Genomic DNA, 17,796 nt, shown 5'->3' with positions numbered 1-17,796 from the left:
ATATATATATATATATATATATATATTAATATACTAATTAATATATCAATGGATACATATAACGCAGGAAATAGGAATGCTGCTGCGCAGCCTGCGCAGCAGCGTCTGCTGTGAGGCAATTTAGGCCCATTTTGGAGTCCATTTAGATAATCTGAACCGTTCACATTTTAGAATACGTCAATTAAAACATGCCTACAAAAAATCAAATTAATCGGATATCGTTTGCCTATTCATCCACTCACATTTATATTCATTTTAATCAAGTTAAATTACATTTATATTTATTTTTATAGATACAAATGTGAGTCGATGAATGAATAAACGATATGTAATTAATTTAACTTTTTACAAACATATTTTACTTAATTTATTTTAGAATATGAACAATTTAAATTATCAAAATAAACTTCAAAATACATCCAAATCGCCGCACAACACACGCGGCCCCCACTTCCTATAACACAGCACCACTAGAATATAATAGAATAATGTCAGGACCCAAATGTTTACCAAATATTTTATTATGACTTTGGGAACTTTCCCCAAACAACTGTCTCTCTCTCGTTAACGATTCGCCAGAGAAAAATGCCCTCATATCCGCTAATATGCTTTCACACCTCTTAAATTGTTGTTAGTTATTGTCAGGAATTGATGTTTTTAAGCAACAGGTAAAACCCATTGATTCTTTGCGTGTAATTTTCGATACAGAGTCGTTGATTTTTGAGTTTTTCTGGTCCAATTCAATGAGATTGAATTGAACTTTGATCTAATGGAGAAGAAACAACAAATTTCGATATTCACAACCGCAAGTCTGCCATGGATGACCGGAACAGCTGTAAACCCTTTGTTCCGGGCGGCTTATCTAGCAAGTCATGATGACGAGAGGAAGGTGACTCTGGTGCTTCCATGGTTGTCTTTGAAAGATCAAGAACATGTTTATCCTGACAATATCACATTCAATTTGCCTTCGGAGCAAGAGAAATATGTGCGTCGGTGGCTAGAGGAACGGACTGGATTTCCATCTACTCCTTTCAATATTCGATTTTATCCAGGAAAGGTAATTTATCTTTTGAATCGAAGGAATTATGGAAGAGCATGAATGTTAATGCCTTTTTGGATTATGTGTTACCTACTTATTAATATAGTTGTGTGTTAAAAACTGTGGTGTCATGTTTTAATTGATGAAAAAGGTTCAGTATTATGGTGTTATTGTTTGAGATTGATTTTCAATTGCCTAGTTAAGATTATGGGGTTTAATAAATAGATACTATATGAAAAAAGTACATGGACAAGGTATTCCACAAGCTTTAATACCCAAATCGATTGGAAAATGATTGACAAACAGAATTTCCATACATAAAATGATGGGGTAGTGACATTTTTATAATTATGAGCCACAATGATGAGTGTTTTGGCCTGAAAGGGAAAGGAGCATAAAAGGCCACATCATTCTGTATGACATTTTTGTACAAAAGTTCCGTTTGTATAACATCAGCCCAAATTGGTTTTGAGCAGCTTTATAGAGGATCATTAGTACTGTTGTGTCTAAATGTCTGCGAATTAATCAGGGATTTAGGTTATAAAAGAGTGAGGGTTTAAATTCAAGAGGGAAATGCTGGGGATGTTTACATTTTATATTACTGATGTTGAATTTCTAAAATATAAGAGGGGTGGGGTTTATTAAATAGGTTTTTGGGGTACAATAAAGGTTAATAAGGTTCATTGTTTAAAAGACTCAAATTGCAAAAATATAAAATACAAGAAGTTGAAGAAAAAAAAATTAGTTCATCATTAATTGCACATTAAAAAATTTGATGCATCTTAAAAATTTAGGCATCACATTTAAGATTGTAATAGCATCATACAATTCTTAATGAACATTCCAAACATTTGCATCATTAAGGGCTATTTTAGAAAGATGATTATAATCAGCTTTTTGGTTAAAAGCTGATTATAATAAGTTTTTTTGTGAGAGAGGATTATAACCCACTTCCCAAAAGACCCCTAAGTTTGAATAGACATATCTACTCTATTTATACTATTATATAATAGGTCATTTGGTACGAACACTTTGGGAACTTTTATTTGCACACCACTATTCCTCTCAATTCATACCATTTTCTATGTTTACACCATACTTAATTTGATTTTTTCTCAATTCACTCTATTAATTTTTCAATAATATCAAAATACCATCATCTTCTTCAATCTCAAACCCTACGTCTAACCCTAACCCTAGTCCTAGTCCAACAGTCACCACCACACACTGCCCCCCCTTCCTAGCCTCCTCACCCCTCCTTAGCGCTCTCCCATCACTGCCGTTGTGATCTTCCTCCCCAGCCCCATCACCCCTCCCTATCCCTCCACCGCCACTGCCTCCGCCTCCGCCTCCACCACCCCCACCCAAGCCCTCTCCCTTCCCTGCCATCCCGCTTTTATAGCTACTCCTCCACTCTTGCACTACACTCCCCTACTTTTGCAGCAACATCCCCTACCTTCCTCTACTGTTGCAGCACCCTCCTTGCCACCCTCTCATTACCTTCAAAACCCTAGCCACTAGGGAGAGGGTGGCAGAGGAGAGAGGAGGGGGGTTGGGGAGGGGCGCTATTGGGAAGGGAGGGTGCTAGAGAGGGGGTGATTGACGGGGTTAGGGATGGGGTAGTGGAGGAGCGAGTGGTGGCAATACCTGGTGGTGATGGTTTGTTTTGAGAGATTAAATCTTAAAATTTTGTCCAAAATGGTAGTTTATTTGAGGGACAAATTGTAATTCAAAAATACAAAAAACGGTATGTACTGAGAGGAAGTGTGGTGTGCAATACCTGAACACTTCTGTCACAACTTTTTTTATCCCTATATTACTGTTATGTAGTTGCCAATTCAATTTTTTCCCCTCTCTTTTAACAACAAACCCATAAATATGTACACCTTCTAGTAACTATACATACACACTTGTAGGTTACTCTAATGATAATAGGAGTATAGATTTGGGTTTTAGAAAGTACAGAATTTGGAAACTTTAACTAGTTTGACCCAAGTTTAGAAATATTGTGACACAATAAAGAACCAGGAACAACCTCATCTGGGAAAAGAACCATGAAGCATAAGTAACTCCTATATTTAAAAAATTTGGAGCTACTAAAATATCTTTTATTCTTAAACCATCAGAGAATATATATGAAACTGAAACGGGCAACATATTAACTTTTAAAACAATGTAGAACTATGGACTTCTATGTAGAACTGTATTAACCTTTTAGGGATACAATGAGATCAGTGTGAAAGTGCAAGGCTCAGAACTCCATGAAGCATGGTGTTTTTCTATTATAAAACCATTTTTCCCCTTCCAATGTTTTACTTGCATGGACCTTTAATGGTTGGAGGCAATCCTTTTTTGATGCAAGTCTGGGATGTGTAGGGTTACTGGAACTTATGAATGAGGGAATTAATGAAAAGGAATCAAATCCAAATTATAGAATCAATTTCACCTTGCTGAAGATAAGATGATTTTTTCTTTTTTTTCTTTGTAGTCAATCTTTCAATCTTCTAAAAGGGATTGATTGAATGGAGATGCTTGGGATGATCATGTATAACTTCCATTACCCTTTGTCAGTGTCACTATTGAGTTTGTTGTTGTAGTTTGTCTTTTGCATTTTGAGATGGCCAACTTTTCAACTTTAGGCTCCTTTTTTTCCTTCTAACAACCATGTGTGAGGCCGAAGTTAGAGAAAGTCTCCCATGTGCGCTGCCCCATTAGGTATGCTTGATTAGAAGGAGATTTTGTTCCCTTTGCTAAGACTTGAATACAAGGTTTTCTTATATTGTTTGGGTTTAGCCTCACTATTGGGTATGGTTTTTTCAACTTCTGAATTTACATGTGCTTGAAAATTCTGGTAATATTTATAGGGCTGCAAACGAACCGAACCGAGCTGAGCCGAGCCGAGCTTTGCTGAGCTCGAGCTCGGCTCGTTTACTTATCGAGCTCGTTTATTGAGCTCATACTCGGCTCAGCTTGGCTCATTAATATTAATGAAACTCGAGCTCGGCTCAATAATTTTTTTAAAATATTATTTATATTATTTAAATAAAAATATCTAAATAAAAAATATTATATATATTATTTAATATCTAAATAAAGTATTTATATTATTATTTATATATATATTTATATATTATTTAATATATAAATAATATATTTATTATATAATTAAATAAATATAAACGAGCCGAGCTTAACGAGCCGAGCTTAACAAGCCGAGCTTGTGCGAGCTCGAACTCGGCTCGTTTACTAAACAAGCCTAATATTCGAGTTCGAGCTCGGCTCGTTTACTAAACGAACCGAGCCAAGCTTGTTCACGAATAGTTCTGTTCATTTGCAACCCTATATATTTATAATTCTTCCACATTTTATGCAATGTGAAAAATTTGATGCTGGGATCTATCCCACGCTCTATGTTATGCATGTACGATAAGAAGGGATAGATCATAAAAAGTTCAGGTACAAGTTGGTTCTAGAATTTAGCTGATGAAATGTTGTAGAAGCCAATCATAGTGTTTTGAGCTTTAAACAAAAATCAAGATGAAAAGTGAAGATAATTAGTTTAATTCCAAGGAAATATGGTATTTTGTTGAAGATAAATTTTCTTTTTTTCCCCTGGGCTACTGTTATTGGTGAATCAATCTTTGGTTGCATCATACTAGTGCCAAAGACAAGTACCGGCACTAAAGGTGTTCCCATATTATAAAGTATCATGTTATGGGAAAAATTTATTTGATAGTTGGTATTTGGAATGGGCTGTCATTTTGAAAATAAGTGGTCCCCCACAACCCCCCCCCCCCCCCTCCCCTCCTTTTTTTCCTTTTTTTTCTTCCTTCCTTTTATCTTGTCCTTTTCTCTATCTTGCATATAGTTCTAATCCAAATCGTCACATATGTCATATTTTTCTAAACATTATTTATTTATTTGCTGGGCTTACATTGCAGTTTTCAACAGACAAAAGGAGTATTCTTGCTGTTGGGGATATCACAGAAATTATCCCTGATGAAGAGGCAGATGTTGCTGTCCTTGAGGAACCTGAACATCTTACATGGTATCACCATGGCAAAAGATGGAAAACAAAATTCCGCCTGGTTGTAGGAGTTGTTCACACCAATTATTTGGAATATGTGAAGAGAGAAAAGAATGGACGATTGCAGGCATTTTTTCTGAAGCACATCAACAGTTGGGTTGTAACCATATATTGCCACAAGGTATGTCTTTTGGTAACTTTTTATCTTAAAGAAATAAATTGTTTGTGAATTGTAAAGGGGTTACGACAATTTGTTTTTGTAATTTAATTTAGAATTACCAAACCAAACTAAGCCTTGTGTACCAATCAAATGGAGTCAGCTACATGAATCTTTTTTTGCCATTTCTACTCTCCCAATATAATTTAGAATTAGCCCCTCTTAAATTCTTTGATCATACAACACACTTGGAGATGGGAATAATTTAATTCAACAAGTGGGCTTGTGCTCATCCGATGGGTGTGTTTTTGAATCTGTAAAATATAAAGTTTCATTTTGATGTTGTGTGTGGCTCAAGTGGTAAAAATGTTGTTTTGTAGACCGAAGGTCTTGTGTTTGAATCCCATCCACCTCACTATATAAATTTGTGTTTTAAATTTCGGAAACGAAAATGTCACATTATGTCAACACCATGGGAAGCCTTCACTTTATAATAGTATAGATAGCTAGATAGACAGATAGATAGATGATTATTTTTTTTTTTTTTTTTCTAATCAAATTATCAATAGTGGGGATCTTACCCTACACTGCACACCAAACAAAAAATGTCACTTTAGATGGAGCCTTAGTACTCCACAATCCTCTCAAGGGAAAAGAGATACCCTATGGCCCGCAAGGATCTCGTAGTACATAACTACATATGATATATAACACTGATTAAAATCTCATTTGAAAACTTGCTCCGGCTACCTTGTTACTCACCTCTGTCCTTAGAACACTTGTTTCCTCTACTCAAATTATCCTACACAAAACAATGTACATGTACAGTATAATCGCATTTGAATGCAGAAGTCTTGCTTTATTTATCCATTTCACTTTCCTTGTCTAAGCCTCATGGGTTATAATAGAATTTTGTAGGTCTTTACTAAGGTTGAGTGGTCTCAATTATGGTACCCTTGGGACCCCTCAAAGTAACCATGGAGGGTCACCTTTCACCAAAATATAGCAAAATTAAGTTGGACATTAGAACCTCAACAGGGGATGTTTGAACCTTGGAACTCCAGTAGGTCCCATTTGGAGCTCACGTGAAGCACATTCAAACTATGGGAAAGCTTGTGCAAAGCTTGTTCGAACTTCAAAGACTCCATTAGAGCTCTTTGGTTATTTTCCAGGGATATTCTCCATTCAAGGCATTCCAACCATGTTCTACCCTCCAAGGGACTTTCCAAAGGTCTCAACATACTAAGTCACAAATATATTGTTCAAACAAAAAGATGAACATCAAGGTTATCAAAAAATGCTAATTTGGGTCTTCTCCAATCAAAATCATGCATTACATGGTTCTCTATCTTGTTAGGCATAACATCAAGTTTCATGTTCATCAATGGTCTTTTATAATCATCAAAATCACACAAAACATTTGTGTCTATCTTGCCCAAATTTAGGACACCTAAGAATTTTCTATGCACAATTAGGGGTAATTTATTTTACTACTACAAAGGTTTGGTGCTATTAACAATTTTTATCCTATTTCACTCTCCAAAAGAATGGTTTGGCCGCCAATTGTTTCTTTTGCAAATTTGAATACTTGTAAGTTATTTTCTATGAAGCACGGGTACTCCAAAAATAATGCCGTATGAGTACCGGGTACGTACCAGGTACTGCTGCACGCGTACCGGGTACGGCCAAAGAGGGTCTGGTACGTTTGGTATATTTGGGTACGGCATGGGTACGCCGTGGGTACGGAAGGGTACGCCGACTTAACCTAACTTCAATATATATAGGTTCGAAACAGAGAGATATGGGTTCAGAGAATGGGTTTGGGAAGAGTGAACCGAGGGCGAATCAAGAAGGAGTAGTGGTAGTGGATGAAGGGGAGTCGAAGAAGGAAGGAGACTCATTCTTCGCCGTAGATGGCAGCGAAAGATGGCAACAGTGGTTCAGGTAGACTTCGATCTAGATCTAGATCGACCACCACCACCCCTCTGTTTCTCCTTACACTCTTCATCTCCATGTCTTCGACATCAACTCTCTCTTCTTAGCATATCTCCTCAACCTAGATCTGATGAAGGAATGGAAAGAATAGGTGAGGTTTGACGAAAGAGAGAGAAGACCAGACCTGAGAGGCGGCACCGTGACCAAAATGCTGGATCTTTGAGATGTTGGATCAGACCTCAGGCTCAGCTTCTCCTCAGATAAACCACCGAAATTGAAACATCTAGGATGTTGACGATTCGACAATGGGTACAGCGGTGGCGACGACAGAGAGCTTGAACAATCTTTGAGGAGTGATGAAGCTAGGGATGAATATAAACTAAACTCTCTCTCTATACAGTATAATATAAATTATACACCGACTTAACCTTTTGAAGGGGAAAAAAATTATAAAAAAATAATAATAATTTAAAATTTCATTTTAATGATAAATCAAATTTTTAATTTTTAATTATTAATTATTTTAAATTTAATTTTTAAAATGATATTAATTATGACCATTTGACAATTATATTTAGTTTTGTAATTCTCTTTTTACTTTTGATATTAAATTTTAATTTGTAGATTGGATCCTTTAACCATAATTATAGAAATAAAAATAAAAATTATCGGCGTACCGCAACCGTACCCGTACCATACTTTTTTTGAATTTTGACGTATCGCCGTACCCGCACTCGTACCCGCACCCGTGCTTCATAGGTTATTTTAAAAATATTGGGTCATATTAATTACTTCCATTGTTTAACATTTAATTCATTAATCATGCTTGTCAACACATTATACATAATAAGTATATGAAATTCTAGGGTCTCACAGCGTTGGTAGGGGATGGTCTGGCCATCCCTCTTTCTTACCCCTTCCAAAAATGTGTAGTCTCTTGAGAAATCCATTCGAAGCCTGGGATTGGACAGGGTTGGAGGCAAGGAGACGTGGAATCAAAAAGCCCCTGCTGTGCATAGAGTCACATTTTGATTGGCTTTGCTAGTAGTCATGTGTTGAACATTCGTGCAACCATTACTCAAATTTAGATTGAAGCAGGGAAAGAACCCTCTGCCCTGCTGTTTTCTAGGGGGAGTGTGGGTTTACCAAGATGGATGGTCTTATTTTCTTTGATAAGTTGACGATTTTCATTGTAGCCTTTTCTTTTCTTTTAATTTACTTCTTTCCCTGCTGAATCCACGTGCTATAATTATGTTGTTTTGATTAGTAAGAACACTGAGAGTATGATTGGCTAGGCATTTTTAAGGAGCATGGATAGGTTTTCAGCAATCAAAATGGTAATTCTTTTTCCTTGGATGCGTCATTTCTATATTACTTAGAAATAGCTGTTACGTATGTGCCAATTGATCCCTTTGTGTGTTTTTGTGCACATGCATGAGCCAAAGTGGCACCTTATTTGATCTGGATCTTGCATTCCCTAAATTATGTATTGGTCATGTGACGAGCTGGAGAATCTCTGACGATGGCCCACTGGACATATTTTTGTAGTGTTGATTGTTGAAACTTTTCATTCCAACCCAAAAAATATTGCTGGATTACCGGATTTTACTTTTTATGAAATGGCAGGTGATTCGTTTATCTGCTGCTACCCAAGATCTTCCAAGATCTATTATTTGTAATGTTCATGGAGTCAATCCCAGGTTCATTGAGATTGGAAAGAAGAAGAATGAACAACAGCAGAATGGAAACCAAGCCTACACAAAAGGTGCCTATTACATTGGTAAGATGATATGGAGTAAAGGCTACAAGGAGCTACTTAATCTTCTTCATGATCATCAGAAGGATCTGACTGGGCTTGAGGTTGATCTATATGGGAATGGGGAGGACTCTGCTGGAGTTAAGGATGCTGCAAGTAAATTGGAATTAACAGTTAGGGTTCATCCTGGCTGTGACCATGCCGACCCTTTATTTCATGAGTAAGCTGTCTACCTGTTTTGACTGACTTGTAACATCAAATAGAATTATTCTTCTTGCGAAAATACTAGTTGAAAAAAAAAATCTAGAGGGTGGAAAACCAATGAAAAACCATTTAATACCGAAACCCTCAAAAATCAGTTATTTCCGTGATTTACTATTTTCCTGTTCTGTTCCAGCTATAAAGTGTTCCTAAATCCAAGCACCACAGATGTGGTATGCACTACCTCAGCAGAAGCATTGGCAATGGGCAAACTAGTGGTATGCGCGAATCATCCTTCAAATGAATTCTTCAAGCAGTTCCCAAATTGCCGAACATATGACAATGGAAAGGAGTTTGTTGAAGCTACACTCAAGGCATTGACCGAGGAGCCTGCCCCTTTGACCGATACACAAAGACATGAGCTTTCATGGGAGGCCGCGACAGAGAGGTTTATAAAAGCTGCTGAGCTGGACCAGGCACCTCCAAAGCGAGTGCTGAATAAGATCCCTTCAAAGCTTTTTGCGTCAGCATCTATGAATTTGAGGAGCAACATGGAAGATGCATCGGCGTATGTGCATTATGTTGGAACTGGGTTTGTGGGTTCGCAACCAGACGAAGATCAATGCAAGCAGCTAGGTTTGGCGGTCCCTTCGCGGAGACGCATATCTCGACGATGATTGTATTGATGCTCATCTCAGGACACTTTGATGAATGAGCTACCAAAATGCTGCCACTGGTGGATTGGGTTTCTTTTGTTCACTTCTGTGGTGTAGTCTAAAATTGGAAATTATACAACGAGGGTAGGGACTCTTTGACCTTTTTATGTATATTTTTATTCAAAATTAAATAGATATTATATGGATAAATTTTATTTCCACAAACACGTTACGTGTTTTTTACCTAGTGTTTATATTCAAGTAAAAACCGTTGTTAGCAATAATGCTTTTTAAGAAAAATGTGATTGCTAGCCATGTTCTAGGGTATTTTGGGAATAAAATGTCTCTATGCTATTTGTTTAATTTTGAAAAAAATAAAATGTAAATAGGTTAAAGAGATGGGTAGGTTTTAGGATTCTGCTCTCATCATGGTTTACTAATTCTTGAACCCTTAAGAACTCAAAGAAACCATCACCAAATAGGTTTGTGGATCATAATAATATAATAGATATTGTATATTTATCATCTTTGTATTGGATGCATTTTCTGTCCAAATTTCAGTTCTTGCTACATACAAAAGAAAATTACTCAGGAATTTTTAGGCCAAGTTTGGGAAGATCCAAAAAAGTCAAAAAGTCAAAAAGTTACTCAAAAAGTTAAAAAGTTAACACTATTCACCAAAAGTCAACAATTACGGCTGCACAACTCTCAATTCAAATTTTTCCCTACAAATCAATTTTTACAATTTTTTATTACACATTTTTCAATAAAAAGTCAAAAAGTTAACCCAAACATCCATATTTTCAACCTCAATTTTTTAGTCCAAAAAGACAAAAAGTACACTTTTTTAGTCTTCCCAAACTTGGCCTTAATGAAAATTTTACTTAGACTGTGGAGCTTAGGAGGTAGATTTAAAGTTTGTACTGTGGTTTATATTCAAAATTAATCTTTTCCACATTTTAATTGTGGATAGTTTTTGTGTGTATGTAGCAAAATTAGGTCCAAATGTTACCCTATTTGGTTTTGAATTTTCAAAAACATTTTCTGAGTTTTAATTCGCATTTTTGTATTTTTAACGATTTTTTTTAGTTAATTATCTAAAAGTTCTATTCACAAATTTTATTATAGCTCAGGTCCTATCAAAGATTTTTTAAACCAATAAGTCTTATTTAGTAAAACTGAAAATATTATCATTTTTTTTCAATTTTTAAAATTAAAAATATTATCAATTTTGCATAGTAATAATTCAAGTAATTGTTTCACTAATTGATGAAAAAAATAAAGTATGAGATTAAACGTTTTGTCCTTCTACTTATTAATTTGATTCAACAATCTAATAAAACTGAGAATATTATCAGTTTTTTTCATTTTTGCACATCAATGTTCAATCATCTTACTCTTTTATAGACACAAATTTTTTCAATTTTATAAAAAAAATAATAATAATTCAGTTTTTTCAATTTTTTCAAAACAAAAAAAACATTTGAAAGGTAATTTAGTTTTTTTTTCACATAATTTTTTTTTAATTTTAAAAATTTGAAAGTTGATGTTTTTAAAGTTTTGAAAATTAAAATAAATGTCAAATCATCATGTTCCTTTATAGATGATTATAAATGATGAACAATCATTATTTGAAGGATAATTTGTACTATTAAAAATTTAATGGGACTTGAAGGTCAAAAAAATCTTAGTTAAGACTTAATGGAGTATAAGTTCATAAATTAAGACTTGTGTGTAAATGTCCATTTTTAAAAAAAATATTTGAATCAAATTTTTTTTTTTTTAACCCACTTAATCTTATAATACTGAAAAAGTAAAAAACTTGTACAATTTTTTTTTATAAAAAATTCATTGAATACAACAAAATAAGAAAATGTATTAGATTTTTTTATTTTTTTTATTTGATAATTTTTTAAAGTTTTTTTTCTACAAATATTATACTTTTTAAGAATATTTGGATTAGATGTATCTATAAAATATATAATAAAAAAAAATTGCATAAAATATTTCAAATAATCACTAAAAACAATTCTCATTGCAGCATGGTGAAAGAATTAGAAACAGGCACGTCTCAATTATTTTTAACATTTTGGGAATTAATTCTCAAAATAACACTGGAAAAACATTCACAAACATATGAGAGAGATGCTAATAAGCAAAGTAGTGTCAGAACATTGTGCCTATTTGGCACACAGCTTATTTTCAGTTTAAATCCACTTATAGCTTAAAATAAGTGATTTTGGTGTGTTTGGTATAACTTATAGCCGTGTTTGGCAAGGCTTATTTCTAACTTATTTCAGTTTTTAACTTAATTTAAGTTATTTTGATGTGTTTGGTTCAGCTTAACAATACAGCTTATAACTTTTTATAAGTCAAAAATCAACTTATTCTTTGAGTAGGGGAGGAGAAACTTAATTTATAAGTCAAAAATTAGCTTATGTTCACAGCTATAAGTTATAAGCTGTTAGGCTATAAGTTATAATCTCTTTCCCATAGCTCTACCAAACATGGCCTATGAGTGTAGATTATAGCTTTTTTATAGTGGAAAATGAGCTTTTTGGTTGAGTGGGGAAGGAGGTGCTTTCCAAAACAGCTTAAGTGGGAAACTGCCATTTGAGGGGCAAAATGACTTAAATACCCCTCATAATTTCAAGTTATTGCAAGTGTGCCATGTATATAAACCAAAACATATTCATTTTTCTCTCTCGCAATAACCAAAGAGGTGATTTTCCAGCGACTGGAGGCGATTCCTGGTTCTGTCTCTCTGTCTCTCTCTCTTCGCGAACTCTCTCTCTCTCTTTCTCTCTCTCTTTGTGGTTCATGCGGTCTGAAACCCTAACATCGTGACCGGAGAACCACCTCCATCTCATCAATGAACAAGAGCTCTCTCTCTCTCTTCACGATCTCTCTTTTCTCTCTCTCGCTCGCTCTCCCACGATCTGCTTCGTCGTCACCTCTGATCACCACCACAATTGCGATCTGAAATCTAACCACTGCCATCGCGATCGACCCGTGCTCTCTCTCTTCCTCTCTCTTTGCGATTGCGATCTGAAACCCTAATCACCGTTATCCCCCTCTCTCTCTCTCTCCCCCTCTCTCTCTCGATCTGCATTGTTTGTCACTGTCGCCGTCGCGATCACGATTTGTGTTGATCTGCGTTGAAACCCTAGCCACCGGCGGTTGTTCGCCGACGGCGTTGAAACCCTATAAAAAAAAATGAAGAAAAAAGAAAAAAAAATCAATATTAGTATTAATTAAAAAATAAAAAAATGTATGTTTTTGAAGAAAAAAAAATAATATTAATTGGTATTAATTATTAATAAATTAATATTGTATATTTTTGTAATTAATTAATTATTAATTGATACTAATTAATAACAATTGTTGATTATTAATATTATACGATACTAATAAAAATTAATTATTAATATTAATTGATACTAATTAATAATTTTAGTATTAATTGATACTAATTAATTTATAATGGAAAAAATTGTTACAATAATACTTCCATTACATTTTTATCAAATGTATCAATTTTTATATTAGTTGATACTAATTATATTAACTTTTATTAATGAAATAATATTTTAAAATTAAAACTGAAAAAATGACAAAATTATCATTGTTATATCATATAAGGGCAAAAAGGTCAATTATACAGAAAAACTATTTTACAGCTTATCAACTAAACATTACTCTGCTACTTAAATCCATAATCCCACAGCTGTACAAAACAGGTTAACAGTTTATGTTCATAACTATAAGCTATAATCTATAATCACTTTCCCGCAACTCTACTAAATGGGGCCATTACTTTGGTCGGAGTCACGGACGCAAAACTATTACACGGAGAGAGCCAAGCCTGTGTTTGGCAAATGGGTTTGCAGGCTTTTTTGACTATTTTAGCCACAAAAAACAAAATAGGCTATTTTAGCCATAACAAACAAAACATCACATCCAACCCATAATCATTACATTTTTCTCTTACAAAAAAACTCAAAAAAGCCAAAAAGTCAAAAAGTCATTCCCAAACCAAGCTTTTAAGTCCAGGCTAAAATAGCCAAAAAAACCAAAAAGCCAACCCACTTCCCAAACAGAGGCTTACATGGATTTGAAATTAAATGGTTGTTTGATATGTGTTAAAATAGCACATGTTATTTTAGTATATTGTTTTATTTAAGTCATAATTATCTTATTTAAGTCTTATTATCTTTCTATCATATCACTTCAAACTCAATCTATATTTCACAGTTTTTCGTAAAAAATCAAAAAATATATTAATTTAACACTTCCCAAATAACCCCTAAGTATCGATATATATTATCATAAATTTACAATTATCATCACAATTGTTACAACTATAACTACTACCACAACTACACTTACAACCACCACTATCATGCCAATGCCACCGCCACCACCAATACCATTACCACCATCTCCGCTACCATCACCATCGTGACAGCACCACCACTATCACCACCACCTTTATCACTATTGTTATCATTGTTGTAATTATTGCTCCCTTCGTCCAAAAATAATAGTCATTTTTGTGGAATTAAACTTTTTTTTGTAGTACAATTATTGCACTTTAAAAATTAGTTTTCCAAAACTATCCTTTAATAGTACATTTTTTTGGAAATATCAATTGTCATAATTGTACTTTTTATGTTATTAGTGAATTTAAAATAAGGATACAATAAGAAATTTATAGTATTTGAGCTTTTGATTTTTGAAAATTGACTAATATTTTTTAACAATGAAAAATGAAATAAATGACTAATAGTTTGGGACAAAGGAAGTATCATTATTTTATTATTACCACCACATTACCACAGTCGCTATTGCCGTTACTATCACCACTATAACAACTACGACAACCCTTTACCTTGAGAACCATTGTCACTATTGTCATAATCATCATTACAATAATCATTATCATTACACCGTCGCAACCATCTCTTTTTATCTTCACAACATTACCATTCCACCATCACTACAACAACTATCTATCTATCTCTACCATCATTGTCATTAGCATCACAGCTAACGAAGTAGCCTCCTCCACCACTATCAACTCACCATCATAATATGAAAATTAAAATATATCATTTAAAAGTAATAAATTTCAAATTTGACATTATGCATATTAAATAACTTATTTTAGTTCACCACTTAAATTTTTATAATAAATTTTTAACTTAAAAATTTAACATTTAATTTTAAGTACTTAATTTGATCAAACACCAACATCTTGTTGAAATTTTATTAATACAATGTAAATTACGGGACTAGATAAGTTTTAGTTCAGTTCATCAAAGGTGTTGGCTTTTGATCCGATGGGCCACACCTTTCGAGTTCACAGACCAAAAATGAAAGGGTAAATTAAGGATGAATTATACTAACCGTCTTTATAATTTGAGGTATATATTATTTTAGTTTTTAACATTTTAACTATAAAATATTTAATTTTGAATTTTGAATTTTATTTTAAATAAAAATAATTGAAGATACCATTGTTTAATTCCAATGGCAAAATTGCCAATTTAATAACATATAAACTAATTTTATAAAAATAAATGTCAAAAAAATATTTTTAAATTTTTAAAAATTATTTTTACCCACTAAAGATAAAATTATGTAAAATTAATAAATCATTTAGAATTTTTTTTTATGAAATTAATTTTTATTATGTGTTTGAATGACGATCATGTAATGAATAGTTGTTTTTATATTCATTAAATTAGTTTCTATTTTTTTAAAATTCAAATATGGCGACAATTTTGATATTATTATTAAACCAATCCATTAAATTAAAAAATACAAAACTAAAAATATTTCATATATTAAATATATCGATTACACATTAAAATCTTAACAACCACCCATTACATGACTATCATTTAAACATATAATAAAAATTAATTTAGTAAAAAAATAAATAAACTAGTATCTAAAATATTTATCAGTTTTACATAATTTTATCTTTGGTAGATAGAAATAATTTTTAAAAATTTAAAAATATTTTTTTAACATTTATTTTTGTCAAATTAGTTTATATTTTATCAAATTGACGATTTTGCTATTGAAATTAAACAATGGTATTTTCAATTGTTCTTATTTAGAACAAGATTCAAAATTCAGGATTAAATTTGTCACAATTAAAAGTTACCAAAGTGACACAAGTTCTTGGAATTGTTGGTGTAATTCACTCTTTACTTAGACAACAATAATTGAAATCTTTTTTTTTTTTTAACCCCACAACCCTATTTCGATCTCAACTATTAATGGTGTGGGTCGTACACATACATGAGTAGGTTTCACACATACATCAATAATTGAGATTAAAAAAGGATGGTGAGTGTCCCAAAAAAATGAGTCCCAAACATTTATCTTACTTAAATTACCTATTGCTTCTTATAGTTGGGAAAATTATAAAAAGTTTTGGTTAAAATTTTTTATCTAATAGAATTAATTGAAAAAATAAAACTTTTATTATAATAAAATTATCTATATTAGTAATTGAAATAAAATTTTAATATTATTAAAAATTATTTATTAACCTGATAATTTATTAATAATAATATTCATTTATTACGAAATTATAAATTTTAAAAATAAAATGTAATTTATAAAATTATATAATAAATAATTTGTATTTTAAACAAAATTTAAAATTTACCTAAAATAGAAAGCAGTAACTTTGCAGATAGGCCATCGTCCCCTCGGCCTCAGCCCTCCTTGGGTGCGCCGCATGCATGAGAGGTTTTGAGGGTTGTTTGGTGTTGCTGCCTTTTTCAGCTTGTTTCCTTACCTTTGGGTGATTTGGTCGCTGTTTTTTTTGCTGGTTCGGAAGATCCACCAGCAGGTGAACCAGCATAGTTCGATGCGTAAATGGAGACCTCAGCTTTTTTAGCATAGTTTATGTAACGCATAAGATCTTCCACACTGTTGAATGAAGAAGCCCTAACCAAACGAAATCAAGAAATCGAAATCGTGTAATCGCACAAAACACAACCTCGCTGGTTCGATCAACCTTGGATACTCAACCACACAATGACGGTTGATACTCAATTCTCTCTCTAATTCATTATACACACTCACATATGAGCATTTTTACATACATGTATAGATTGTGTATCAATCGTGCATCCGATTTATTGAATTTTTCTGTGTTGTCATTGTAGAGGGAGAAAGTAGAGAAAGAGAGTAACAGAAGAAATGGCAGAAGAGAGCTTTCTGGATTTGAAACCCAACTTCAGAAAAATCCGGTACTCATGTTTAGATTACATATTAGGGTTACTGTTATTGTTTAATACTATTTAACTGTTGGGATTGAGGAGCTTTTTTTTTTTAACCAAACACATGTGATTTTGAAATTCATGTTGTTTTGTGGGTTCATGCACTAAGTCATGTTTTCAAAATGCGGCTGAAGTTTGTTTTCAAATCAGGACCTCAGAAAGCATGATGGGTTTGAGTAATAAAGGACTTGGGTTTGGGAAATAAATATGGAATTGAGCTTTCTAGGTTGTATGGATTTCTTTTTAGCTTGTATTGATGTCTTATATGTTTTTGAAATCAATTGAAGTTATTGAGTGGTAGAAAAAAACTGAGCTTTCTTTGTAATTGCTTGTGCGATTTTGTTGCTTAGTTTATTTGATCACTTTCACTTGATTACATCATTTGTGATGCATTAGTGCGTCACATTATGTTAAACAAACATAATTTGATCATATTTGTATTGAGTTGAAATGTTGTTTTCTTGGGCTAGTGGAATTAATGAGTCTTTGAACTGGCCTGCTAGGTTATGGAAAACTTGGGATGTGTGAAATGTTCTTGTTTTTTTAGTTTTGTCAAACATTGAGGTGCCTAGTTCATTGTCAAAAGGGTAATGCTAGGGACACCAAATTTTCTACCAAACAAATGACCAAATGTCTCACATGGGTGTGGGGTCCGCAATTTTGTGGGCCCCACACCCATGTGAGACATTTGGTCATTTATTTGGTAGAAAATTTGGGACCT

The 17,796-nt window shown here is 33.2% G+C and overlaps 2 protein-coding genes across 9 annotated transcripts in view; both read left to right on the top strand.

Moving 5' to 3' along the window:
* Positions 1 to 446: 446 nt before the first annotated feature.
* On the top strand, positions 447 to 10,052 carry DGD2 (digalactosyl diacylglycerol deficient 2). Its single transcript, XM_028266999.2, has 4 exons — positions 447 to 1,057; positions 4,981 to 5,247; positions 8,785 to 9,134; positions 9,312 to 10,052. The coding sequence occupies exons 1-4, from the start codon at positions 770 to 772 to the stop codon at positions 9,790 to 9,792; spliced, it is 1,386 nt and encodes a 461-aa protein (XP_028122800.2). The 5' UTR covers positions 447 to 769; the 3' UTR covers positions 9,793 to 10,052.
* A 6,395-nt stretch (positions 10,053 to 16,447) lies between these two features.
* The window catches only part of LOC114319860 (uncharacterized), a 51,297-nt gene continuing 49,948 nt past the window's right edge, over positions 16,448 to 17,796 (top strand). For 6 of the 8 annotated variants that reach the window (XR_014330094.1, XR_014330093.1, XM_082869703.1 and 3 more), the window contains exons 1-2: positions 16,460 to 16,836; positions 16,962 to 17,045. Coding sequence is in view for 4 of the 8 variants with exons in the window: in XM_082869703.1 (XP_082725829.1) it covers positions 16,831 to 16,836; positions 16,962 to 17,045 (90 nt within the window). In the remaining 4 variants the exon portion in view is untranslated. Of the gene's footprint in view, positions 16,837 to 16,961; positions 17,046 to 17,796 lie in introns of all 8 variants that reach the window. The other 2 variants (XM_028266929.2, XM_028266937.2) reach the window with 2 other exon arrangements.

The sequence above is a fragment of the Camellia sinensis genome, chromosome 5 (genome assembly GCF_055761805.1).
Source record: "Camellia sinensis isolate YWXY chromosome 5, ASM5576180v1, whole genome shotgun sequence".
Classification (NCBI taxonomy): Eukaryota; Viridiplantae; Streptophyta; class Magnoliopsida; order Ericales; family Theaceae; genus Camellia; species Camellia sinensis.
This window is presented reverse-complemented; position numbering and strand designations above follow the sequence as displayed.